Source organism: Triticum urartu, chromosome 5A (assembly GCF_056163025.1).
Source record: "Triticum urartu cultivar PI428250 chromosome 5A, HENAU_Tu73, whole genome shotgun sequence".
Taxonomy (NCBI): domain Eukaryota; kingdom Viridiplantae; phylum Streptophyta; class Magnoliopsida; order Poales; family Poaceae; genus Triticum; species Triticum urartu.
In genome coordinates this window covers 539,875,315-539,902,596 of record NC_141877.1, presented here as the reverse complement: position 1 = coordinate 539,902,596, position 27,282 = coordinate 539,875,315, and the positions used below count along the sequence as shown (strand labels likewise).

Sequence of the window (27,282 nt, the reverse complement as noted above, 5' to 3'; positions counted from 1 at the left end):
AGACAAGTAGCTCAGATGTTGAAAGCTGGTTTGATTACACCTAGCGTTAGTCCATTTGCTTCTCCTGTCCTATTGGTCAAAAAGAAGGATGGCACTTGGAGATTCTGTGTGGATTATAGAAGATTGAATGCTATCACAATAAAAAGAAAATTTCCACTACCAGTAATTGATGAGCTGTTGGATGAGTTAGGAGGTGCCAAGTGGTTTTCCAAGTTGGATTTAAAAGCTGGATATCATCAAATTCGAATGAAGGAGGAAGATGAGCATAATACAACATTTAAAACACACCATGGTCAGTTCCAGTTTAGGGTGGTACCTTTTGGATTGGCTACTGCACCAGGGACATTTCAATGCAATATGAATGTGTTTATGGCACGGCCTAACAGAAAATATGTCTTAGTGTTCATGGATGATATCTTGGTATTTAGTATATCCTTGGAAGATCATATACATCATCTGAGGTTTGTGTTTGAAATACTGGCAGAAAACCAGCTACATGTGAAACAGAGTAAGTGTGTGTTTGCTCAACAGTCTATGGAATATTTGGGCCACATAATTTCTGATAAAGGTGTGGCTACTGATCCTGCAAAAACAGAAGCCATGATTAACTGGCTAGTACCTACCAATGTTACTGAGTTAAGAGGGTTTCTGGGGTTAACAGGATACTACAGGAAATTTGTGAAGAATTATGGTCTGCTGGCTAAACCCTTGACTGTCCTACTTAAAAACAAGCTTTTCAATGGTCTGACATAGCTCAGGAAGCTTTTCAACACTTGAAGCAAGCTATGGCCACTACTCATGTGCTAGCTCTACCTAACTTTGAGAAAACTTTCATTGTGGAAACAGATGCATGTAACACTGGGGTAGGAGTTGTGCTCTCTCAAGAAGGGCACCCAATTGCTTATTATAGCAAGGCACTTGGAATTACCAGTCAAAAGTTGTGCATATATGAGAAGGAGTTTCTAGCAATCATGATGGCAGTGGACAGATGGAGATCTTACTTGGCCAGGGCACCTTTTGTTATTAAAACTGATCATCAAAGCTTTTGTCACTTAGGAGACCAACTTCTAACTTCAGATCTGCATAGGAAAGCAAATGACAAAGCTGGTGGGATTAAAATTCTCCATACAGTATAATAAAGGAGTGGAAAATACTGCAGCAGATGCACTGTCAAGGGTGGCTCATTTATTTCCTGTGCAAGCAATATCCACCAGCAAACCTGTTTGGATACAAGAAGTTTTAAACTCATACTCTGTAGACCCTGCTGCACAAGTGATGTTACAGAAGTTGGTAGTGGACACCAAGGCATGTCTTGGATTTCAGTTACATGATGGCCTAATTAAACATGGGGACAAGATTTGGATTGGTGCAAACACAAGTTTGCAGACAAAACTCATTCAAGCATTTCATTCCACACCAGTGGGGGGCATTCTGGCATATTGCCTACTTACCACAGAGTTAAGTAGCTGTTTAGTTGGACTGGCATGAAGACATATGTGGAAAATTTTGTGAAGCAGTGCAACACATGTCAGCAAGCAAAGCACGAGCTGTGCGAAACACCTGGACTGTTGCAACCCCTACCTGTGCCAGATCGACCTTGGCAGGTGATTAGCATGGATTTTATTGAGGGACTGCCCAAGTCTGAAGGATTCAGTGCTATTTTGGTGGTTGTGGATCGTTTCACTAAAGTCGGTCATTTTCTGGCCTTGAAACATCCGTTTATAGTTGCATCTGTAGCTAAGGTGTTTCTTAACAACATAGTGAAATTGCATGGATTGCCATTGATCATTGTGTTAGACAGAGATAAAATCTTCACTAGTCCTTTCTGGCGAGAGCTGTTCCGTGTATGGGGCACTGAACTTCAGATGAGTATGGCGTACCACCCAAAAACGGACGGCCAAACTGAGCGTGTGAATCAGTGTTTGGAGATGTATCTGCAATATGCAGTTCATGACTCTCCAACCAAATGGGCAGCATGGCTTCCTCAGGCAGAGTTCTGGTATAATTCTACATACCACTCGTCCCTGGGCTCCACTCCTTACAAAGCACTGTATGGGCAAGATACAAATGTTGGACAGTTAGCAGGTCAGTCTACTTCTCTGCACCCTGATGTTTAGACCTGGTTGGCCTCTTAGTCAGAGCATACAACATTGTTAAAAGATCATCTAGCCCGAGCTCAGTGCAAGTACAAGCACTTCGCTGATAAAAAACGATCTGATCGACAGTTTCTTGAAGGAGAAATGGTATACCTGCGCTTACATCCATATGCTCAGTCCTTAGTGGTCAACCGTCCTTGTCCAAAACTAGCTCTCAAGTATTTCGGCCCTTTCAAGGTGTTGGAAAAAGTGGAAAATGCAGCATACAAACTGGAGTTACTGCGAGGCAGTAGGTCCACCATGTGTTTCATGTATCTCAGCTCAAGGGCCATGTGCCGGATCATACTCCGGTATTTACTACTCTTCCTATCCCGCTCGATCTCTCAGTCCCTAGTGTGATACCTGAGGAGATTTTGGATCGCCGCCTGGTCAAAAAGGGCAATGCATCTCATCTTCAGATCTTGGTCAAGTGGTCGTCGATTCCTGCTTTGTCAGCGACCTGGGAAGATTATGAAGTGCTCAAAGAGCGCTACCCGGATGCACCAGCCTGGGGACATGCTGGTTCTTCAGGGGGGAGGTATTGTCAGTACGCTACAGATGACAAAGGCGCGATCAAGGCAAAGGAAGCGGAACAAGGTCAGGGCGAAGGCGTAATGTTGAAGCGGGAAGTTCAAATGAGTAATGGGCCGGAGTGGCCTCAATGATAGTGTAGTGGGCGGGAGCGCCGTAGTTGGTAGGCCCATGTACCCTACACGTTATAAGCAGGCGAGCGAGGGAGAGAACGCTACGAAAGATCCTGTAATTCAAACTGAACCTCTCACTGTCTATCTTATCCTCCCTGCTTACGTCTCCTACCTCGGATCCCCTTCTCCTTCCCTCTCCACTCTCGAATTCGAGCAGTAGTTCGTCACCGGCCGGACTCCTCCGCCGCCTGGTCGTGACACTGTCGTTGCCGTCTCCTCCACTCCGTGAGGCGTCCGCCGCCTGGGTCTTCGGCCTCCTTGCTCCACACCCTTCCGTCTACACCCCCGTCGCGCCGGCGTCCAAAACGACGCCCTGTGCCGGCAACAGTGGCGGCTAGGGTTAGCAACGGGGGCAGGAGGAGGAGGCGAGCGTCAAATCGAGTTGGTGGAGGAGATAGGACAGATCGAGGATAACACAAGGGGGGCTTGGCGGAGCCGGAGACTACCGGCAACAGCCGGAATTGGCCGGCGACCGAGAGGTGAAGAGAGGGAGAGAGAGCGCTTCATGGAGAGAGGCAGGTGAGAGCAACGGGAGGATGGGCTGCGTTTGTTTTTTTCCTGGCCAGTACACATCAGACTCTCGCTATGTGGCACGCGCGAGGATGCGCCATTTGCGCGACGCATAATGGGTTGTATGATAGCCATACGTATGGACAACTATGCAATTAGTTCATTGCAGATTTGAAATGACTCGGGTGTTTTTCTTCTTGTCAGTACTTGCCACGAATGGCGAAGCTTGAGCCAAAATCATGGGGGTGGGCTTCGGACCAAACATCATTGCTTTGGGATGATTTTTAGTGGATAAATAAGCCTAATACTAAGGTACTTCCGCCGTCCGTCCTTTGAAGAGTGTACTTCCAACTTTGTTGGAAAGTCAAACATTTTTATATTTGACTGTACTTATATAATAATACATCAACATTTGTGTCATCAAATTAGTAGCATTAGCTTCAGCATAAAATATATTTCCATCATATACCTATTTTGTTTCACAAACATTGATATGTTTTTACACAAACTCGGTCAAATTTTGAGATAGTTTGACCCTCCAACAAAGTTGAAAGTACACTCTTTAAAGAACGGAGGGAGTATATACATATAGTACTTTCTTATGAGCTGGGGGTGTGGTTGGCCCCGTGAAGCTCACTACACTACAGTGTATAGTACAGACAAAAGTGAATATTGCCTTTGGAGGCCGAGCTCCATGGAGGTCGGTTTTGAAAAATTCAAAATTCATCAAAATTCATATTTTCATGTTTCAAAAATTCTGAAAGAAATACAGATATACATGGAGGCATAACACACATCCGTGTAAATTTTCAGGACAAAATACGTTGACATGAGAACTGTGCAAAAAAGAAAAATCTAAGGCTTTTTAACACATGGTACTATTCATCCTCCCAGGCCATGAATTTATCTTTTTGTACAGGTCGCATTTCAACGTCTTTCGGTGTGAAATTTTTCACATACACATAACATCCTTATTTACTTGCACAAATTTTTTCAGATTTTTTGAAACCGAAAAGTTTGAATTTTGATTTTTTTTCAAAGAAAAAGGCATCCATGGAGGCCGAGAGCCAAACGTCCGTTCCCATACAAAAGGCCTCTATGAGAGAGCGCGCGAGCGGCGATATGCCAGACAAGCTCATGTGCTGCGGAAGAGTACTGCTAGAAAACGGGATCTTTACTGGGGATTTACGGGGTGGTTAGTTTTGATTGGCTGAGATTCAATTAAGTGAGGTGGGCTCACAGTGAAATTCGGGACCGGGGGTGGGGGGGGGGGGTAGAGGAGGGCACACACTTTGTCAGTGAAAGCCCGCCGTTCATTGCCCGTTTGTGTAGTATTATTGGTTGTAGGTGTGTAAGGAGGCAGGGTGGCACTGCCGACAGGAGTCGACGGCTCCACGCAGTAAAACCATGTGGAGGTCCACCCCTTCAGCGAGTAGGGCCACTTCATCTTGAAGTAGCTCGAGTTGCACTTTGTCAAGATGTTGAGCGCGTTGCACGTCAGGTAAACGTCCTTCGTCACCATCTGCAGCTTGGCGTAGAAGAAGTGTTTGAAAAGCACCCAATCCGGAGGGATGCCAAGAAACGCCTCACACAATGTCACGAAGCCTGAGAGGTGGGCGACTGCGTTGGGCGGGAGGTGATGGAGCTGCACCCGGAAGTGCTCGAGCACCCACTAAAGAAAAGGATGGATCGGGAGGGATAAACCCTAAATTGGGAGGCCATGGAAATGCCAAGAAGAGACATGCGACATTTAGATGCGCCTTTCACCGAGCAGGAGTTGCATGTTGTGGTAAATGAGCTTCATGGAGAAAAGGCACCAGGGCCGGATGGATTTACAGGGATCTTTTTCAAGCAATGCTGGCTGATGATTAAAGACGACCTCCTGGCCGCAGTGAGTTGTGTTCACTCTCTCCGGGGCCACAACTAGAAGCTGCTCAACACGGCAAATATTGTCCTGCTGCCCAAGAGAGATGATTCACAGGAGGCTAGCGATTTCAGGCCAGTGAGCCTGATGCATAGTGTCCCAAAAATTGTCAGTAAAATGTTAGCCTCCCGTCTGGCTCCTGAGATCAAGGGACTCTTCTCAAATAATCAGAGTGCCTTCATAAAGGGAAGGGCGATCCAAGACAATTTCTTGTATGTAAAAAATGTGATCAAAGCTGCCCACTCTGCAAAATCGCCTTTGTTGTTCCTGAAGCTTGACATCGCCAAAGCTTTTGATTCGGTTGGTTGGGGATATCTAATGGAGATTATGGAGGTTATGGGTTTTGGTCAGAGATGGCGCGATATGGTCTCGCTGATCTTGTCTTCCACTTCGTCGAGGGTTCTGTTGAACGGGATTCCAGACACACCTTTTGTTCATATGCGGGGGCTTCGACAGGGAGACCCTCTACCCCCACTGCTTTTTATCATTGCCATGGAACCTCTTCAGAGACTCCTTTGTATGGCCATGGAATCAAATATTCTATCACCGTTGGGACCTCGGATTGCTCGCTTCCGATCCAGCTTCTATGCTGATGACGCGGCGCTCTTCATCAACCCATCCTTGGATGATTTTATTGCGGTCCAGGCTATTCTCCAGCTTTTTGGAAATGCTTCTAGTCTTTCAGCTAATACCAACAAAATTGTGGCTTACCCCATTGCATGTGATGGCTACGTTCTAGAGCCCATGTTGGCTTTCTTTGGGGGGATTCAGGGGGCCCTCCCATGTAAATATCTGGGACTGCCATTGGGTGTTAGGAATCCGAGGAGGACTGAGGTGCAGCCGGTTCTGGACAAGATGGCCGGAAGCTCTCACCTAGAAAAGGCAGACTCCTAAATAGGATGGTAGGCTGGTTTACATCAACTCTGTGGTCACTAGCACTGCCATATGCTTCCTAACGGCTTTCCAGCCGGATAGATGGTTCATTAAAAAGGCGGACAAGCTCAGACGGAAATTCCTATGGGAGACAAAAGACAGAGCTACTGGGGGTAAGTGCCTTGTCAACTGGAAGCAAGCCTACTCTCCCAAGAGCCTTGGTGGTTTAGGTATCAAGAACATCGAGTGCTTCAGCCGAGCCCTTCGCCTGCGGTGGGAATGGTTCAGATGGGATAATGTCGATCGGCCTTGGAAGGGATCTCCTACTCCATGTGATGCCATGGATAGACAGTTGTTCTCAAGCTGATCCTCAATCCAGTTAGGTGATGGTCAGCTCACGAGTTTCTGGATGGACAGATGGATGCATGGAGAGGCCCCTTGTCTGCTTTCTCCGGAGATCTTCAAGCTGGCCTGTTTTAAGAAAATTACTGTCAAAGAGGCCTTGACGAACGAACGATGGATGCAAGGGCCGTAGAGGATAACTACTGATGAACAGCTCACGCAGTTTATCAAAATTTGGGAAGCAATTCAGATAGTGACCCTTTCTGATGCAAAGGATATGATCCACTGGTCGCTCACAACAAATGGCCAATACTCCGCTTGCTCGGCTTATGGCATCCAGTTTGTAGGCAGGATTGAACAACCGGACTTAGCAAAAATTTGGAGGTGCAAGATGGAGGGGAAGGTCAAATTCTACATTTGGTTGCTTCTGCAGAATAGAAATTGGACGGCGGACTGGCTACTAGCGCAGAATTGGCCACATAATGATCGGTGCATGCTTTGTGATCAAGAGCGTGAAACAGCCCAACATCTGACACTGGGGTGCTCCTTTGCAAAGGAGATTTGGTTCTTGTTCCAAGGATCCAACAGTATGATGTGGCTTGCTGCATCTTCGGCAAACTCGATTAAAGATTGGTGGAGGACGCTCTGCCACGGCCGAGGAACAAGAGGAAAAGTCAATGAAGATATCACGTTGGCGGTCTACATCGCCTGGCACCTCTGGAAGGAACGCAACATGAGGATTTTTCATCAGAAAGAAATGATGGTGTTGATGTTGGTTGAAGTGATAAAGAATGATGTAATCTCTGAAGCGAGTGGTCAGGTAGAGGTGGTGATAGCTTAAGATTTCGTAGAGGTGGTGTTTAGCACCAGGTAGCTTTTTAGTTTCTTGAGTTGATCTCCTTTTCCAAGATCCTGTTCTGGTTGGTGTTGGACTTGTATTGTCTGTTTCTCCTTCCCCAACTATAATGCAAAAGCAGAGCTCCTGCTGTTCCCATAAAAAAAGAGGTGAGGACAGCCGCTCGTTGCCCCGCAGCGCGAGCTCCTGCTGGCTGGGGCCTGGCGCTTGCCAGCCAGATTGTGGGAGCCGATCTTCACTGACTTATGCGCGCAGTACCCCCTCCGTCACTATCGATGGGACCTAGTCCCGCGCTCCCGATCCTCGGTGGTGGCGGCGGCTGCCAAGACCGTAACCTAGGAAATCTCTTCCAGCATGGAGGAAGAACTGGTCGTCTTGGCCCTCTCAAGCTTTCAGGTGGATGACCACATTGGATCTACAGGCTCAAGAGGAAGAAAGAGAAGGAATTGCACGCTAGCGGTTATGAAGAGACCGCGGGTGCATTCAAAACTCTCCCCATGCATGGCCGCAATTTTTAGCAGACACGGTGAACCGCCGCGAAGAACTCGTTGGACACACGTCAAAAAAGGAGCTAAAATGTCAATCATGCGTGCGGGAATCCAAATGGCCAACATTTAAAACCCACTTGCTCGCGAAGTGTCAGTCGGATTTTGTGTCAGTCAGAATTCAGAATTTGAGGAGTCCGCTCTCACAGGCGGCCTGACAAGGGTCCGACAAACACGCGAAAGAATTTGACTTGACGACTTAGAAAGATTCGCAATGATGATTGCACACATTTCACCTTCCATTCAGCAGAAACATTTGGTCGGCTGAGAACAAAAACACGCATCCGTCTGTCATGGTCAGTCCCAAGTCGAGAAAGTCGTGATCCAAGCACGAAGACAATCCAGGTGCATAGCATTCGACAAAAACTGAGTGAAGCCACACTCGTCATAGATCCGCTCTATGTAAATAAGGGCACCCGCGATATCCCTAGAGGCACGAGTCGACTTCTCACCGAGAGAATCGAATATCCGGCCACACAGACTTAGTTCCAAAGAAAGGCGTCCGATCGGCGTTCCTCATAAAGGATACTGATTGGAGGCACTTATCATTTCAAGCCATAAGCCACAGATCGCCACTCAGAATTTTATGATACGCCCATAATCGGGCCACAAAACCGTCCTCTCCTTGAAGAGACAGACAAATGGGTATCACCAAGTCTCGTTCCAAATTGCTCGTCTCTTTGGCTCCCAAAGGCATGAACATCTGAGTCCACAGAAGTCTCTCAGTCAAACCAATAATGGCACCTCAAGATCATCGCAAGGAATAGCCAGTTTTTCCCCAACGAGACCTCGACCGACTCCGGGGCTACTATCGGGGTTAGTGTCGGTGTCGAAACCGGCGGATCTCGGGTAGGGGGTCCCGAACTGTGCGTCTAAGGTCGATGGTAACAGGAGACAAGGGACATGATGTTTACCCAAGTTCGGGCCATCTCTATGGAGGTAATACCCTACGTCCTGCTTGATTGACATTGATGAGTACGAGTATTACAAGAGTTGTTCTACCTCGAGATCGTAATGGCTAAACCCTAGAGGTCTAGCTTGTATGGCTATGGTAATGAATATATCTGTCCTTTCCGGACTAAGTCCTCCGGTTTATATAGACACTGGGAGGATCTAGGGTTACATAAGGTCGGTTACCAGGAAAGGAATCTACATATTTGGTCGACAAGCTTGCCTTCCACGCCAAGGAGAGTCCCATCCGGACACAGGTGCAGTCTTCGATCTTCGTATCTTCACATCCCATCAGTCCGGCCCCTGGCTAACAGGCCGGACGCCCGAGGACCCCTTAGTCCAGGACTCCCTCAATAGCCCCTGAACCTGGCTTCAATGACAAGGTATCCGGCGCGTAGATCTGTCTTCGGCATTGCAAGGCGGGTTCCTCCTTCCGAACTCCAAGATAGTCTTCGGACGAAACAAACGTGTCCGGATCTGCAACACACAGCCGTAGAGAGTATAATATTTTACGAATCCAATCTGCTGACAACTTCAGTAACATGATGTCACGCTTTCTCGGTCATTATTTCGAACCGTTTCCCGCCCCTCCGTTCCACGTTTCGGGGCGTGGTTTTTGTTGGCACATCCTGTCGAAGCAGAGATCATGTCCCCTTATCGCGGGATTCTCATCAATACGAACGTGGGTAACCCAACCGTCCTGCAGGAAAGATTCTTTAGGAATAGGCAGGTTCTCAGGCTTAGGAGGAGGCATTCAATACCCGCTGCCTTTATAAAGGAACCAAGGGTCGTCTTTTTTATGCCAAACCTCTCCTCAGCCTTCCCAACCTCGAGTTCTAGCACCCAAGGTTCGACTTCATTGCTTCAAGCCTCTTCATCATGTCCGGACCCAGCCCTCAAGGCCGATGGGTGGCTTCCTTCATTACAGAGGAGGATATTGCAAAGCTTCGGGCGGCCAGATACTTGACCGCGGAGATCCACCATAGGCTTCCTGCTCAAGGACAGGTTATTCCGACCCCAAGATCTAGCAAGAGGGTCGTATTCATCTCCCACTTCCTCCGAGGGCTAGGGTTCGCTCTTCACCCCTTCGCCCGGTGGCTAATGTTTTATTACGGACTAGATTTTCATGATCTAGCTCCGGACTCTTTCCTCCACGTCTCGGCGTTTATCATTACACGCGAGGCCTTCCTCCGAATCCCCCCACACTTCGGCTTATGACTCAATACTTTTAGTGTGAAGCCAAAGGTAGTCGACGGGGAACAGGCGGAGTGCGGTGGTGCTGTAGTGAGCAAGCTTACCAACACTCTCTGGCCAAAAGGCTCTTTCACCGAAACCTCCAACCAGTGGCAGCGAGAGTGGTTTTATGTCACAGAACCCTGTAGCAACAAGTGGGCAGCTATACCTGCGTTCCGTTCTGGCCCTCCGCCACAGCTTGCATCATGGATTAACAAGGGGTTGGACTGGGGATCAGTTGACGAAGTACAAACTCTACAGAGCCGCATCTGAACCCTCCTTGAGAGAGACATCGATCTTGTCAACGTGATCCAAGTGATGCTAGTTCGCTGAATCCTGCCATGCCAATGCAGGTCTCGCCACACGTGGGAGCTTAATCCAAAAGGACCACGAACCCTCCAACACTTCTTCGGCACTACGCACGAAGGGATGTGGAAGCTGTTTTTGGGAAGCGAAAACATTGGCCGGACACTACTGAGGACACTGGCCTTGACTGCAACCGTCCGGATACCCCGGTAAGCACTTGTCTTCTGAACGCTTTGTAGTTACGCATACCGTAATATGGTACTAAGCAAACTATCATCTTCCAGGGTTGGATAAAGAAAGCGGAACTAATTATGTGTTCGGCCCCCTGCCCGAAGGCCCAGCGAATCTTGTTTTAACAAGGATGCTGGCCCTGGCACCATACCAGATGCCTGTGAAGGGGGGAAAGGCGGAGAGGACCAAAGATGGCCTCCATCCCGAAGGTGTATCGGACATTGTGTCCGGAGGAATCAAGATCCCATTGTCCGAAGACAAAAATGAGGGGGAGGTCAACGCCTCTTCCCCCCATGGAAAGAAAAGGGCTGCCTCCGAAAATTGGGAGGAAAAGGCTCCTAAGCGAGGCAAGATGCCTCTGTCGGGTGGCTCAGGCTTGGAGGACGTCAACGCGCAGTTTGATGATGAGGACAGGCCGCAGGCCAAATCGTAAGTAACGCTTCTTCCTTTTCTTGTAATGCCTAGGATATATATTTTTTGCAGTTCGGCATGCAGTCTTCTTCAACAATCTTCTTCCTCAGGGGACCTTCTCCCAGAGATGATGGAAAGTGAGACGCCTCCACCAGCCTCTTCGCCCAATAGGGCGGACGACTTTGAGGTGTCGTCGCGGAGGGTCTCCCACGACCAACAGGCGGTGCGAGGGGTGATGAAGATATTACCTGAAGGTGACACTTCAGTGGCCCAGGGTCCGGGGAGCAGTAATGAAGGCCCCGAACAATCCGGTCTAAAGTCGGATACTAATAAACGGATCCCTTCAAAGGGTGGCCGTACTCCTACAGTAGCCTCCGGAGATCCAGAGGCGCCGGATATACTGACGAACATGCTGCAGCAGGCGTCTGTCTCAGAGGAACATCGTACCTTGATGGGCACGATGGTTAAAAAGGTCATGTCCGCGAAGCACGGATTGAATGAGGCCTTTGTGGGCCTACTAAGAGGTTTCGAGGTTTGTACTGTAATATGTTCAATTGTGTTTTATTCACAAGATACACATGTGCATAGATAGTACCCCTGAGACTCTGATTGGCTTCCCGAGGGAGGCAATCAGAGGATCAAAAGAAATGCCCAGTGACTGACCTGATTAATTGGAACACAGGCTGTTTCTCCCCTGACGGCTGCCCGGACTATGGATATTGTTGAGCTGCAGCAGAAGCTTGATGTAGCAGGGGATGATATTGTGTTAATCAATATGCGTCTTGATGAGTCGCAAGGTATGTATTCGGAGCAGTCCTTACACATACGTGTTTGTAATATAAGCGTGACGCTGAAAATTGCATACTGGGATATATATGGCTGCAGATGGTGCCACCACCGTTGAAATTCTGCTGCAGAAGAATATTGTCAAGCTGCAGCAGAAGAAGCTTGATGTAGCAGGCCCGGTTTAGTAATGCGGCCGCCGAAAAGGCATCGGCTGAGTTAAAAGCCGAACAAGCTGCTCGGCGCCAAGACGAGGAGAAGATATCCACGATGGCGCTCGAACTAAAAAATGCTGCTAGCCGCTGTGAACTTCTCGAGAAGGAGAATGAAGCCAAAATGGCTGAACTTGACAAGGCCTTACGAGAGGCGAGAGAAGCGCGATCTGAATCTAGAGCAGCCCGTGAGGAGATCCGGCAAGCTGGGGAGATTGAGGCTGGTAAGCCCTTTTTGCTACAGACTAAGTTCGGCGATGCGAACTATGCTCAGCTTAACCAAGTGTGGAGTTCTCTGGATGAGTTTTTAGACTTGCCGAAGAGTTCTTCCGATGCGGCGCAGTTTTACCAGGCGCGAGAAAGGTATGCAATGGAGAAGCTTTTCTGGTCACAATTTGGCGCGTCGAAGCGCCTTCTGTTGCTGAATGAACAGATGTCCCAATGGGCCGAGCTTCATAGGATATCCGGCGCTGCCATGAAGAACGTCATAATCCGGTTGTGGCCGGCTGAGCCTGTTTCGAATAGCTACTTCGGCTTGGTGCAGCGGCTTGTTGATGCGGTGCCACGTATCGACGCTGTGAAACAGTCGGTGTGCATTGAGGGTGTACGGATGACCTTTGCCCGAGTCAAGACATTATGGGGGAAGATGAAGGCCATCGATGTTGCGGCGAAGAGTCCACCCAAGGGCAAGGACCGTTACGAACCAGAGCATTATTTTGAAGACGTCCTAGAGGCCGCCCGCTTGATAGAGGGTCAATGCTCGAAAGACATAATGTTCGAGTGAGGTATATGAGAATTGTAAAAAAGACAATTTTATAGTTAATCTATTTTTATATTTTGCTCGAAAGCTTGTGTTCCTCCTGTGCGGCCGTTTTAATATAATCTGAAAGTTTTCCAGTCGTCGGCTTCAGCCCCCTCATAGGAAGTACGGGGGTGTTCGGAAAAGCATTTGATCACTCTTGACCCAACGTCTTGGTCCATGAATGAGGTGATAATGCGGCGAACCAAGCAATCAGACTATAGGGCGTTAACACTTTCACTTAACCTTAGGAGTTTTATAGGGGGGGCTGCGATATAGCCCCTGGTATGCATACGGCTTATTCCAATATGGTGCGTTACGTATATGACCTGAAAAAGGGTCCTTTGTGTGATACAGAGGGAATCGCGATAGATGCCGATAAGTCATCGAGTGGTTGACCAGCTCTCGCAGCATCATGACAGTTGGTTTTCGGCTTTCTCTACTGAGGTGCTTGACCAGATGAACCGGAAGCACAATCGCAGTAGTTCTCCCTTTACTACCCTAGCCGATAGAGCGGAACGTAAGGTAGCAAGCACAGGAGCCGGGCAACCCAACCATTGACCCAAGACATGATTCGGAGCTGATTCATATAAGGCCAAACTCGCGACGCCGAAGTACGCTGTAAAGCTGTTCGGACTTTATTGGCAACTCATTTGTTCCCATACCGAGCCCTTGGTGGGTTATGCCGAGGTATATCTGTGAAACAACCATAGGAGCCATATTCATTTGCGAAAAGACGCAAATGATTAATTCAGATAATGTTTACTAGGATCTGAGCGGTATGCCAATGATTACTTTATATATATAAGGACCTCAACCACGGCTATTTGACATGCCCGGGGTCGAAGTTAGAGCAAAATGGCATATTACAGGCTCGAAATAAAGAGTGCGGTCTACAAAAAGTTTATTTTGGACCTCCTGTCACACGTCTGCGCCGCCTGTCCTCGGCAAGGGGAATCCTTGACGGAAGTAGCCCCTTAGGTGAGTGTACGGATCCGAACTCCGATGGAGTCAGTTTAGATGTTTGTCCTTTGCGTCACCTATTTTTAAGAGATAATAAAGAAAGAAAAAAGGAAAGTCGATAAAAAATGTTATGGGAATGCTTGCAGGCTTGTCCATATTGTGCTTCCGCCAATGCCCATGGTATCTTAAGTGCGTATTGATGTATGCGTGGTACAAATTTTGCGGGTATATGAGGTGGGCGGCCGAACTGCTATTTCCGCTCCGAGATTGATCGATCCTCCGGGGGAAATTGCTTCTGACCCCCATTATTTGGTTGGCGAACCTCTCCATCGTCCCTATCGCCTGGCGGCCTCCTCCCCTTGTGTTCGGCATTGAGCTTGCCGTCCTGCTTGAAGACCCAACAGCTTCTATTGGTATGATTAGCTGGTTTATTGGGGTGTCCGTGAATCAGGCAGGGTCGGTCCAATATCATGTCTAGGTTGGATGGTCCGTCTCGGTTCGCCTTGAATGGCTTTTTCCGTTGATTGGGTTTGGGATTTCTGAATCCGGCATTGACCGCTGTGTCGCGTGATCTTTCATTATCATTGCGACTGTTCTGTTTGCTTCGTCATGGCTTGCCATTGCCGTCTCGGATTTCGGAAGTGCCCGAGTCGCTGGCGCTGTTGCTTCTAGGAGCGAGCCAGCTGTCTTCTCCCGCGCAAAAGCGAGTCATTAAAGCGGTAAGGGTTGTCATGGATTTAGGTCCTTTTTGACCGAGGTGGCGTGCAAGCTATTCATCCCGGACACGGTGTTTGAAGGCCGCAAGGGCTTCCGTGTCCGGACAGTCGATGATTTGGTTCTTTTTAACTAAGAACCTAGTCCAGAGCTTCCTGGATGACTCTCCGGGCTACTAGACAATGTGACTTAAGTCATCGGCGTCCGGCGGCCGGACATATGTTCCTTGGAAGTTGTCGCGAAAGGCGTCTTCCAAATCTTCCCAGGTGCCAATAGAATTTTTCGGCAGACTGTTTAACCAGTACCGAGCTGGTCCTTTGAGTTTTAGTGGTAGGTATTTGATGGCATAAAGGTCATATCCGCGGGCCATGTGGATATGGAGGAGGAAGTCCTTGATCCATAACGCGGGATCCGTTGTTCCGTCGTATGATTCGATGTTCAGGGGTTTGAACCCGTCTGGGAATTCATGCTCCATTACTTCGTCTGTGAAGCAAAGAGGGTGTGCGGCACCTCTATGTTGGGCCACACTGCGACGTACCTCCGATGGAGTCCATTTGCGGTTTTCGGCCGAGGCGTGGCTAGGTTTGTCACGTCCGAATAGGTAGCCGTCGTCGCGTGTCGAGGCACGCCCTCGCGATCCATAGATCGATCTTGCGTGTTCTGCTCTACTGTCCAAGTCCTATCGAAGTTCGTATGTACAACCCCGAGCTGTTTTATTCTTGCCTTTACGGCGAGGTGGGGCGGTCTGGTGTTCGGCTTGAGTTGTCGCTTTATCCAGACCAAGTTGTGGTTGACCTGCCGCATTGTGCGATGATGGTACGGGCTCCAGCGCCTCGTCATCGAACTGAGGTAGTAATATATGAAGGAAATATGCCCTAGAGGCAATAATAAAGTTATTATTTATTTCCTCATATCATGATAAATGTTTATTATTCATGCTAGAATTGTATTAACCGGAAACTTAGTACATGTATGAATACATAGACAAATAGAGTGTCACTAGTATGCCTCTACTTGACTAGCTCATTAATCAAAGATGGTTAAGTTTCCTAACCATAGACATGAGTTGTCATTTGATTAATGGGATCACATCATTAGGAGAATAATGTGATTGACTTGACCCATTCCGTTAGCTTAGCACTTGATCGTTTAGTTTACTGCTATTGCTTTCTTCATGACTTATACATGTTCCTATGACTATGAGATTATGTAACTCCCGATTACCGGAGGAACACTTTGTGTGCTACCAAACATCACAACGTAACTGGGTGATTATAAAGGTGCTCTACAGGTGTCTCCAATGCTACCTGTTGAGTTGGCATAGATCAAGATTAGGATTTGTCACTCCGATCGTTGGAGAGGTATCTCCGGGCCCACTCGGTAATGCACATCACAATAAGCCTTGCAAGAATTGTAACTAATGAGTTAGTTGCGGGATGATGTATTACGAAACGAGTAAAGAGACTTGCCGGTAACGAGATTGAACTAGGTATTGAGATACCGACGATCGAATCTCGGGCAAGTAACATACCGATGACAAAGGGAACAACGTATGTTGTTATGCGGTTGACCGATAAAGATCTTCGTAGAATATGTGGGATACAATATGAACATCCAGGTTCCGCTATTGGTTATTGACCAGAGACGTGTCTCGGTCATGTCTACATAGTTCTCAAACCCGTAGGGTCCACACGCTTAAAGTTTGGTGACGATCGGTATTATGAGTTTTTGTGTTTTGATGTACCGAAGGTAGTTTGGAGTCCCGTATATGATCACGGACATGACGAGGAGTCTCAAAATGATCGAGACATAAAGATCGATATATTGGACAACTATATTCGGACACCGGAAGTGTTTCGGGTGATTTCGAAGAAAACCGGAGTGCCGGAGGGTTACCGGAACCCCCCGGGAGATGTAATGGGCCTTATGGGCCTTAGTGGAGAGAGAGAGAGGGATGGCCTAGGGCAGGCCGCGTGACTTTCCCCCTCTGGTCCGAATTGGACTAGGAGAGGGGGGGCCCTTTCCTTCCCCCTCTCCCCCTTCCTTTCCCCCTCCTAGTAGGAGTAGGAAAGAGGGGAGTCCTACTCCTACTAGGAGGAGGATTCCTCCTCCTGGCGCACCATAGAGGGCCGGCCGGCCTCCCCCTTGCTCCTTTATATACGGGGGCAGGGGGCACCTCTAGACACACAAGTTGATCAGTTGATTTATTTCAGCCGTGTGCGGTGCCCCCCTCCACCATATTCCACCTCGGTTATATCGTAGAGGTGATTAGGCGAAGCTCTGCGTCGGTAGCATCATCATCACCGTCCCCACGCCGTCGTGCTGACGAAACTCCCCTGTGAAGCTTTTCTGGATCGGAGCTCGCGGGACGTCATCAAGTTGAACGTGTGTAGAACTCGGAGGTGTCGTGCGTTCGGTACTTGGATCGGTCGGATTGTGAAGACGTACGACTACATCAACCGCGTTGTGCTAACGCTTCCGCATTCGGTCTACGAGGGTACGTGGACACACTCTCCACTCTCATTGCTATGCATCACCATGATCCTGTGTGTGCGTAGGATTTTTTTGAAATTACTACGTTCCCCAACAGCGGCGCCCCCCTTTCCTTCTCCCTCTCCCCCTTCCTTTCCCCCTCCTAGTAGGAGTAGGAAAGAGGGGAGTCCTACTCCTACTAGGAGGAGGACTCCTCCTGACGCGCCTATAGGGGCCGGTCGGCCTCCCCCCTTGCTCCTTTATATACGGGGGCAGTGGGCACCTCTGGACACACAAGTTGATCTATTGATCTATTCCAGCCGTGTGCGGTGCCCCCCTGCACCATAATCCACCTCGATTATATCGTAGCGGTGCTTAGGCGAAGCCCTGCGTTGGTAGCATCATCATCACCATCATCACGCCGTCGTGTTGATGAAACTCTCCCGTGAAGCTGCTGGATCGGAGTTCGTGGGACGTCATCGAGCTGAACGTGTGCTGAACTCGGAGGTGCCGTGCGTTCGGTACTTGGATCGGTCGGATCGTGAAGACGTACGACTACATCAACCGCGTTGTGCTAACGCTTCCGCATTCGGTCTACGAGGGTACGTAGACACACTCTCCCGTCTCGTGGCTATGCATCACCATGATCATGTGTGTGTGTGCGTAGGATTTTTTTTGAAATTACTACGTTTCCCTACAATCTACGCTTCGGGTAGCTTTTGGCTGGGCCACTAAGGCCGTATTCTTCGGTGGCCAGGACTTCAGTCTATCTATCATTGAGCAGATCTTGGTCCGATTGAAGCTGTAGCTGCTTCTTTTTTAGGCTCCTTGAAGTGGCTATTAGCCGGCGTTTGAAGCGCTCCTGCTCGAGAGGTTCCTCGGGCATGATGAAATCCTTGTTGCCGAGGATCTCCTCCTCCTCCTCCTCAGAGAGCGGAAGATAATTACTGTCCTTCGAGTCTCCGTGTATGGACTGTTTATCAGGGCTAACTTGCCCATTTTCCCGCTCCCCCTGTTCGGAGGTTACCTTGACGGGGTTTTCACTATTTTCGGCATCGTCCGGAGTATTATTTTTTCCGGTGCCCGTACTGCAGTCTTTGGAACGACGTGACTTAGAGCGGCGTCGAGGAAGTTGGCGCTTGGGCTGTCTCTCAGGAGGTTTATCCTCAACTGGATCCTCTTTGTCATCGTTGTTAGTTTTTCCAGGCGTGTCCACCATGTATACGTTGTAGGAAGAAGTGGCCGTCCGTCGTCCAGTGAATGGCGGGTTTTGGCCTTGCTCCTTGTCGGCATCGTTGTCCGTACTGGCGATGTCTTCGGAGCCATAGTCAAGCATGTTGGTTAAGTCCTCGAAAGTGGCTATGAAGTGGGTGGCTGGTGGGAAGAAAAATTCTCCATCACCAGCCTCTAGTTCAAACCATACATAATTCGGCTGTGAGTCCCCCGCCAAGGAAAAGTTCTTTAATGAGTTCAGCACATCGCCCAAGGGCGAGTGCTGGAAGATGTTTGCGGCGCTGAACTCGAAGATCGATAAGCGATCAAGTTCGGTATCCGCGGACTCACATGGTTCGGAATTTATACCCGGAGAAGAGTCCGGAGTTCCGATGACACGAGTATTGCATGAGGTTAAGTCCATGTGCGGCTCCAACGCCGGGGAATCTGTGGCTTCCGTGGTGGGGTTGAGCCTCCAATCCTTGGATGCCGCAGCGTGCTCTGGATCTAAGGCCAGAGTGGTCACAGGAGCTACCTCCTAGATGCGGCCTGATGACAGATTTAGCTCATGTTCGTCAAGGTGACCAGGAGCGGTCGCCGCGGTCTCGAATCCGGCGAAGATCAAATCTCCACGGATGTCCGCAACGTAATTCAAGCTCCCAAATCTGACCTGATGGCCAGGGGCGTAGCTATCGATCTGCTCCAGATGGCCAAATGAGTTGGCCCGCAGTGCGAAGCCGCCGAACACGAAAATCTGTCCGGGGAGGAAGGTTTCTCCTTGGACAGCGTCATTGTTGACGATTGAAGGGGCCATCGAACCTTTTGAGGACGGCACAGTGGAACTCTCAATGAAAGCACCAATGTCGGTGTCAAAACCGGCAGATCTCGGGTAGGGGGTCCCGAACTGTGCGTCTAAGGTCGATGGTAACAGGAGACAGGGGACACGATGTTTACCTAGGTTCGGGCCCTCTCTATGGAGGTAATACCCTACGTCCTGCTTGATTGATATTAATGAGTACGAGTATTACAAGAGTTGATCTACCTCGAGATCGTAATGGCTAAACCCTAGAGGTCTAGCTTGTATGGCTATGGTAATGAATATATCTGTCCTTTCCGGACTAAGTCCTCTGGTTTATATAGACACCGGGAGGATCTAGGGTTACATAAGGTCGGTTACCAAGAATGGAATCTACATATTTGGTCGCCAAGCTTGCCTTCCACGCCAAGGAGAGTCCCATCCGGACATGGGTGCAGTCTTCGATCTTCATATCTTCACAGCCCATCAGTCCGGCCCCTGGCTAATAGGCCGGACGCCCGAGGACCCCTTAGTCCAGGACTCCCTCAGTTAGGGGTATGCCCAAGTATACAAATGGCCCATCAAGGGGCCAAAGCCCATCAAGGATATAGCCCAGAAAATCATGGGGCGAGAGGCATCACTGTCAGCCCACCGGTGATGAAGCCCAAGTCAGAAGACAAAAGGGGTGGCTCATAATCTAGCTAAGGTCTTACAGTCGGATCCTTCGCCCCTGATAGATGAGGCCCTATAGACAGCCTAGAAGGAGAAGGGAGCAGTCGGTTTGTCCTACAGTCGGCTGCTACCTAGGACACCTCATACCCATGACATCTTAATGACTTCAGTTACCCAAAGGTGGTATAATCTAGTTAAATATGACATTTACTAGCAGTAATAGCCAGGAAACATAAGGCCATGCATGAGGCCATGGACAACATTAATACTAGCCCATAATGTACCTCCTCCTAGCGCACTCTATATAAGTCGGGAGAGGAGCACTGGACTGGGCTGAGGGTTGAGCACTCACACCTTGTACCTGGCGCTAAGAGTTAAGAGCACCACATGAGTAGGGTATTACATCAATCAGAGAGGGGTGAACCTGTATAAATCCTTGCACGTACTCCCATCTACATACATACCATTGTAGTATTGTCAGAGTTATATCCATGGCAGTAGTCATCCCCGACCATAGAGTTTATTTGTTTTAAATTTCTAGAAGTTGCAAATGAAGTTTGAAAAACATGAAATATTGCACAATGGCATTATATGGCCCATACAGGTTGTTGTAAGAAAATGGATAGTTTAGCAAAAGTTGTGAAGTGCACTACTTGAAAAACATCTCCCATGAAGATTCGTGATTTTCACAAGCAGCATGTCTGGTTTCAAGACAAAGTGTCGGTTGCTTCATCGTTTGACCTTAAAACTTTTCTATGCTGAACATACACAATCACATGTTCCATGTCAAAATTTGCCATTTGTAGGGTTTGTTTGCTATATTCAAGTTATTTAGTGCATTTCAATGCATTTAGTAATATAATTCAAATTCAAACTACAATGCACTAAAAGTTGGGAAATTTGGGTTAAAAAATCCTACTTGTGTTCTTGAGTCTATGTTTAGAAATTACCCAAGAAAATAAGAGGATTCCAAATATCATGGTGGGAAGACTTGACCCTGAATATTGAGCTTAACGTCGTTAAATTATAGAAAATGTAAACGTAGTTAAAAAGACATGAAACCTGGCATAGTGTCATCATATGACATCAATATTCGATGATAAAAAATTAAGAAGGTTTTGCAAAATTTGTGACGTACACTGATTAGAAATCTGACCATCTCCAAGAAAGAATTTGCGTTGGAGAGGGAAACAAGTTATGTTTGAAGGCGAAGATGCGAACAATGTATGAAAAACATGAAAGTTGGCATGATATCATTATATGTTCACTATAGGTTATGGTAAAAAAATCATAAGAATTCACAAAAGTTGTGATATACACTGCTTGAAATCAAAACTAATTAAGGAAGAATCGTGGTTTCGAGAGCAAACATGGGTTGTAAGGCCCAGCGACCACTGCTTCATTGTTTGACCATGAAACTTTTTCTAGTATCAACATATAACATCACGTGTTCCATGTCAAAATTTGGCATATTTGGCCGATCAGTCTGCTATTAAGTCATTTAGTGCATTTCTATGCATATAATTCAAATTTGAACTATGTTGCATGGTTTTTTTGGCAAAAGTGGTTTGGAAAACATATTGGTGATAATGAATATATGTTCAGGCCTTATCCGAGAAAAAAGGAATTCCAAACATGAGGATGCTAAGACTCGACCCCTAACATGGAGCTTTTTAAAAGAGTTCTATGAAAGGCAAACAAAATCTGAAAAACATGAAAGTGGGCATGCTGTCATTATATGATTCCTATAGTTTGTGGTACAAAAATCAGAAGGATTTGCGAAAGTTGTGGAATACAGTGCTTGGAAACTGGAACTATTCAAGGAACAACCATGGTTTCGAGTGTGCTTGGGTCGGGTTTGAAGGCCAAGCAACCGCTGCTTCATCATTTGACCTAGAAACATTTTGTAGTATCAACATATACCATCACATGTTCCATGTCTAAATTTCATATTTGTCGGGGTTTGTTTCCTATATCAATTCATTTAGTGCATTTATAGGTATTTAATAGGTATCATTCAAATTAAAACTGCGGGTGCATGAAAAAAGTTAGCAAAAGTGGTTTAAAAAGTCGTATTGAGGTTAATGAATCTTTCTTAGGAAAATAAGTGGAGCTTATTAGTTTTTTAATTCTAGAAAATGCAAACAAAGTTTGAAAATATGAAAGTGCTAGCATGGTGTGATTGTACGATCCCTAGAGGTTGTGGTAAAAATTGAAGAAGGTTCGCAAAAGTTGCGACGTACCCACCTTGGAAACCAGAATTATTCGAGGGAGAATTGTGGTTTTGAGAGTGAACGAGTGGGGTTTGAAGGCGAAGCGGCAGCTACTTCATCGTTTGATCTTGAGACTTTTAATAGTATCAACATACACCATCAAATGTTTCATGCCAGAATTTGGCATTCTTTTGGTTAGTTGTCCAGTCTTTAAGTCATTTAAAGCATTTCCAGCCTTTTAATTGATACTCCCTCCATTCCAAAATAAGTGTCGTGGTTTTAATTCAAGTTTAAATTTGAACTAAAACTATGACATTTATTTTGGAATGGAGGTAGTATGAAACATCCTATTTGCGTAAATGAATCTATGTTTGGAACATACTCCCTCCATCCGCGAATAAGTGTACTTCTACCTTTTGTGCTAAGTCAAAGTTTTAAAATGTTGACAAACTTTATAGAAAAGAGTAGTAACATATATGACATCAAATTGGTATATTATGAAACTACATTTCAAAATGAATCTAGTGGTCCTAATTTAGTGCCATAAATGCTGCTATTTCCATATAAAGTTGGTCAAAATTTTAAAATTTTGACTTAAGACAAAAACTAGATGTACACTTATTCGTGGACGGAGGGAGTATTCAAAAAAAGTAGAGGAATTTTAAACATCGGGTGCCAAGACTCACTACAAACATGGAGCTTATTGGTTTTTCAATTCTAGAAACGCGAACGAAGTCTGAAAATAAACCAGGGATGGTGTCATTATATGATCCCTTGAGGTTGTGCCGTTCTGGTAACAACTTGAGAAGGTTTCACAAAAATTATGATGTATTTAATACATTAAATGAGTTTTTAGACATTTAATGCAGTATAATTAAAATAAGAAGTCAAATAAAAGAAAAGAAAAATGAGAATAAAGAAAGTTGAGAAATGAAAGAAAATAAACAAAAATAAAATACCTGGTCCATAGCGCCCGGCTTGCAAGGTTTAGCTGTAGTAGGTGTGAACGGTGTCTGGCAAGGCAAGCCACCACGCTAGATGCATGCACAGCGACTCGTCTCGGGACTCAGCTGTGCTGCATGCGTAGGGACTCAACAGTGAATTTAGTGCGGGAGTGGAGTGGGGAGGGTAGTACTGCTATCAGTAAGTACACTAGTGCTTGTGTTACTTCTCGCCCTCTTCCTTTGCTTTTCTTTTGGCGACGGCGGCGGCCACCCGCCATGGACGATGCGGCGGCGGCTGCCGCATCCAAGAAGCGGAGGCGGGATCCTCCCGCGAGCAGGGAGGGTGCCGGCGGCGGAGACGATGCGAGCCTCGACCTCATCAGCCGTCTCCCCGACGAGATCCTCGGCACCATCATCTCGCTGCTCCCCAGCACCAAGGACGGCGCGCGGACAGCCATCCTCTCCTCCCGGTGGCGCCACCTCTGGCGCTCCGCGCCCCTCAACCTCGCCGTCGACGACGCCCTCTCCTCGCAGGAGAGCGAGCGCATCGCCGCCGTCTCCGAGATCCTCGCCGCGCACCCGGGCCCCGCCCGCCGCCTCTGCATCTCTAGCATCTTTCTCGGCGGCCACCATTACGCCAGGTTCGACGGCTGGTTCCGGTCCCCCGCCCTCGGTGGCCTCGAGGAGCTCGAGTTCTACCGGGGCAACAGCAGGCGCGCGCTGCCTCCTTCCGTGCTCCACTTCGCGCCCACGCTGCGCGTTGCCAGCATCGGCCGCTGCAATTTATCCGTGATTGATGCCGCCCCCGTGCCTGCCTTCCCTCGGCTGAAGCAGCTCAACCTCTCGGGCGTCGCCGTCTCGGAGGCGGCCCTCCTCCGCCTGCTAGCCGCCTGCGCCGTGCTTGAGAGCCTTGAGCTTAAGGGCATCCGTGGGCTCAGCACCGTCCGGATCGTCTCGCCGACTCTCCGAACTATTGGTGTCTCTGTTGGTCACTATGAGGAGCTGCCGGAGGAGCTTGTCATTGAGGATGCACCATGCCTTGAAAGATTGATCTCATTTGGCTGTAATGGCCCAAGGACAATCAGGGTGATCACCGCACCGAAACTGACGGTGTTGGGCTATCCGTCTTGCCGGTTCTACGAACTTGTGATGGGCCTGGGAACCATAATTGTTAAGGTGGAACACGTCTTCATTTTCTTCAGACTTGCATTTGGGCATCCCTCTCTGCATTGTAGCCTGATATTTCTAGTTGCTTTTCTCCAGGAAATGATCCCCATCAGCTTGGCTGCGTCGGTGCGCACAGTGAAGGCCTTAGTTCTAGAATCTATTGGCCCCAATCCGGAAGTAGTTGTTGGATTCCTTAGATGTTTTCCCTGTGTGGAGAGGCTATACATCCAGGTGAAGTCTTCTTTGCTAGCTAAATGCTAACTACTCCAGAAAACTTTTGTTGTTATAACTTCTATTATATAGCCATATCTCTCTCGATGCCTAGTTTGGACATATGGAAGAAATAATATTACTCTAGTACACTTCTGTTAACATTAACTTCTGCTATAAATACAATTATCCACAATTGTTATGATGAAAAATCTAGTTGTCAAACATGTCTGAATTGAAGTAAAAAGTAGCATGTTTGGGGACTATATTGTTCATGATTTCTCTGTTCCTACATTACTACAAATGATCCAGACTGCCTCTTATTGCCTGCAAAAGAAAAACTACCCTTTTAATGCGACCTAAGTGGCAACTATGCTTTATTTGTTCTTTTGCAGTCACGTCTTAGGAAGGACATGAAAAATGTGGGGCAATATGGCACACTCGATCCTATCGAATGCCTTGAACTCCATCTCAGAGAAATAGTACTGAACACCTATGAAGGCAAGACACCAGATGTTAACTTTGCCAAGTTCTTTGTTCTGAATGCAAAGGTACTCGAGGTAATGAAATTTGGAGTCTATGGTAATAGCTGCAATCAGAAGTGGGTGGCTAATCAGCACATGCGGCTACAACTGGATAACAGAGCTTCTAGAGACGCGCGATTTAATTTTGAAAGAGATTATGGTAATTGCCGTTTTTATTATAGGAAGCACATGCATGACATGTGGATAGCTGATCCCTTTGATAGGTCATTATGCAAATGCTGTCGGAAGGTTTGATACCCTTTCAAGAGAATATCGAGGGATAGATGCTCTGCTTATGTCATCATATCTTTCGTTCCAAACATTCTAATGTCTTTATATGTATGTTAGCTGGAAAATGAAAGAGCATGCACCTATTTATCGTTTTCGTGAATTGCTAAAACGTGGTTGATCATGTTTGTTCAATTTTGATATAATGCCTTATCCTTGAAGGGAAAATCCAAGTAGCACATGGCAGATTGTCAGGCTTGTCTCTCTTTTAGATGGACATTTCAATGTGCAAAGTCTAGGGTTATTGTCTCAGACAAGTGACCGGTGCTTTACTGTGATTACAAGTCCACCCCCATTGCAGTCTTGCAAAAACAGTAGTCTGAAAAAAGTCTAGAGTTATTGGCTTTTAGACAAGTGACACTGCTTTACCGTAGTTAAAGTCTCTTGCAAAAACAAAAAATGGACTTGCATATACATAAAGAAAGGCGTGTGCCCTATACTCACACACTGCTTAGTACGAACTATATTTGTTATGTACATTGGAGAAGGCCTCACTGAAGAAACATCTCTGTACGCTGCATGAGATCTTGACATAAGTTTTCACACTGAAATATACATTATATTTTTGTTATCTCTATCTTGGTAATTGGTATAATAGGATTCAGAAGTCCGCAGAACCAGGGGAATAGCAGGTTCTTGTCCCGGCTTGGCATTCGCAAGCTCCTGCCTCGACCAGTATAGGGAAGGGGCAGGGGCAGGGGCAGGTCCTCACTTGGAGGAGTTTGTGGAGTAAGTTCAAGGGGCGTTACTTGCGTCTTACTTTGGTTGGTAAAACCTGGGAATATGAGCTTACCATGTAATGTGCAACCACATTGTCACAATCTTTTAGTTCGGTGCTTTGCAAAAAATAACAGGATGAGAGACTAATTATTGCTTTCACGATAGATTCAAAGTGTTAACATTGAAAACAAATATTACTTGTTGCATATTATCTGGTTACACTAGAATCTTGTTTCTCGCGAGCAGAACTTGAACTTGGTAAGGGCATTCACAGGAAGCATATTACATAATTTGGTATGCAGAAGAGCTATATTTAGTTTCCCGAAACGGACAAAACATGGAATTCTTAGCTTATCATGTACTGCAATGTTTTAGTTTCTGAAAGTGCGGTGCAAACTCTGGGATTGTTTTTCTCTGGCATTTTTATTCGACAGCGCATGTAGAAGAGCTATGCTTAAGTGTCGGGGAAAATCTGGGAAAATTAGCTTGTCATGCACAATCTGTTAGCAATCATTGTTAGTGTTGGACAAGATCTGGTAATCTTTCGCTCAAAGAAGAAACTGGACATCCATCAGCAGTTTGACACATCACATCAGTATATGAACATAGCATGTCTGCATTAGACAGGCATGACCCCAGCTGCACATAGTTCTGGTGTGTGTGGCATCAGGTTGGTGGTTTGCACAGTCTATTATTTTTATTTCCTTTTATCTTTATTGAATCTGAGAATTGCACTGCTGATGTCATTTGAGAAAAGTTTTCGCTGATCCTACGGATAAGAGATGAAAGTAGATGTTTTCACCGGTTTTCAATACAGAAAGACATAATCTTAAAATAGGTTTTTGCCCAGCTTTATATATATAGCCCATATGGCAGAATAGATACAAGGTAGTGGAGAAATCCCCATACAAGCAAGTCAGAAGATAAAAACAACAACTGAGCAGACAGCGAGTGCCATGAGCCCTACATCGGGCATGAAAACAGGAGTCACCACACATAACAAGAAGATACCTAGACTACCGAATAGGAATCGAACCATGCTGCATTGGGAAACCATCAGACCTCGATGCACTGAACACACCAAGCCATTGCCGGAGAGGGCCGCTCTGGGTCGTGGAGCTCCGATCCTGCCAGCGGATAGGATGATGACTATGAGGACACGTGTCAAAGATAGCAGACCAATGAATCCACTCCACCCTAGTCGAAGAAGCTTTAATTACGCCGGGAATAAAGCAAGTCCAAAGATACCGGAATAAAGCAAGTCCAAAGATCCCATGTGTTGCCGCTAGATGGTACCTGAGTTCCTCGACGATGCCCCCAAGTGGGTAAACCTGTTGCCGCCACCAAGCCCGAAATGACGGGCTAGGGTTTCCATCTGGAACCCTGGCACGGAGGGCAAACCCACAATGATGTCCCCAAGAGGTAAGCTGTTGGAAATATGCCCTAGAGGCAATAATAAAAGCATTATTATTATATTTCCATGTTCATGATAATTGTCTTTATTCATGCTATAATTGTGTTATCCGGAAATCGTAATACATGTGTGAATAACAGACACCAACATGTCCCTAG

The 27,282-nt window shown here is 47.0% G+C and overlaps 1 protein-coding gene across 1 annotated transcript; it reads left to right on the top strand.

Annotated features, from left to right (window-relative positions):
* The first annotated feature begins 23,006 nt into the window (after positions 1 to 23,006).
* On the top strand, positions 23,007 to 25,048 carry LOC125556590 (FBD-associated F-box protein At4g10400-like). The gene is made up of 3 exons (XM_048719291.2): positions 23,007 to 23,977; positions 24,065 to 24,199; positions 24,574 to 25,048. The coding sequence occupies exons 1-3, from the start codon at positions 23,078 to 23,080 to the stop codon at positions 24,955 to 24,957; spliced, it is 1,419 nt and encodes a 472-aa protein (XP_048575248.1). The 5' UTR covers positions 23,007 to 23,077; the 3' UTR covers positions 24,958 to 25,048.
* The last annotated feature ends 2,234 nt before the right edge of the window (positions 25,049 to 27,282 follow it).

Coding starts and splice junctions, on each gene's coding strand:
- LOC125556590 (XM_048719291.2), top strand. CDS start 23,078: ATGGACGATGCGGCGGCGGCTGCCGCATCCAAGAAGCGGAGGCGGGAT. Junction 23,978..24,064: donor TGGGAACCATAATTGTTAAG/GTGGAACACGTC, acceptor GCTTTTCTCCAG/GAAATGATCCCCATCAGCTT. Junction 24,200..24,573: donor TGGAGAGGCTATACATCCAG/GTGAAGTCTTCT, acceptor GTTCTTTTGCAG/TCACGTCTTAGGAAGGACAT.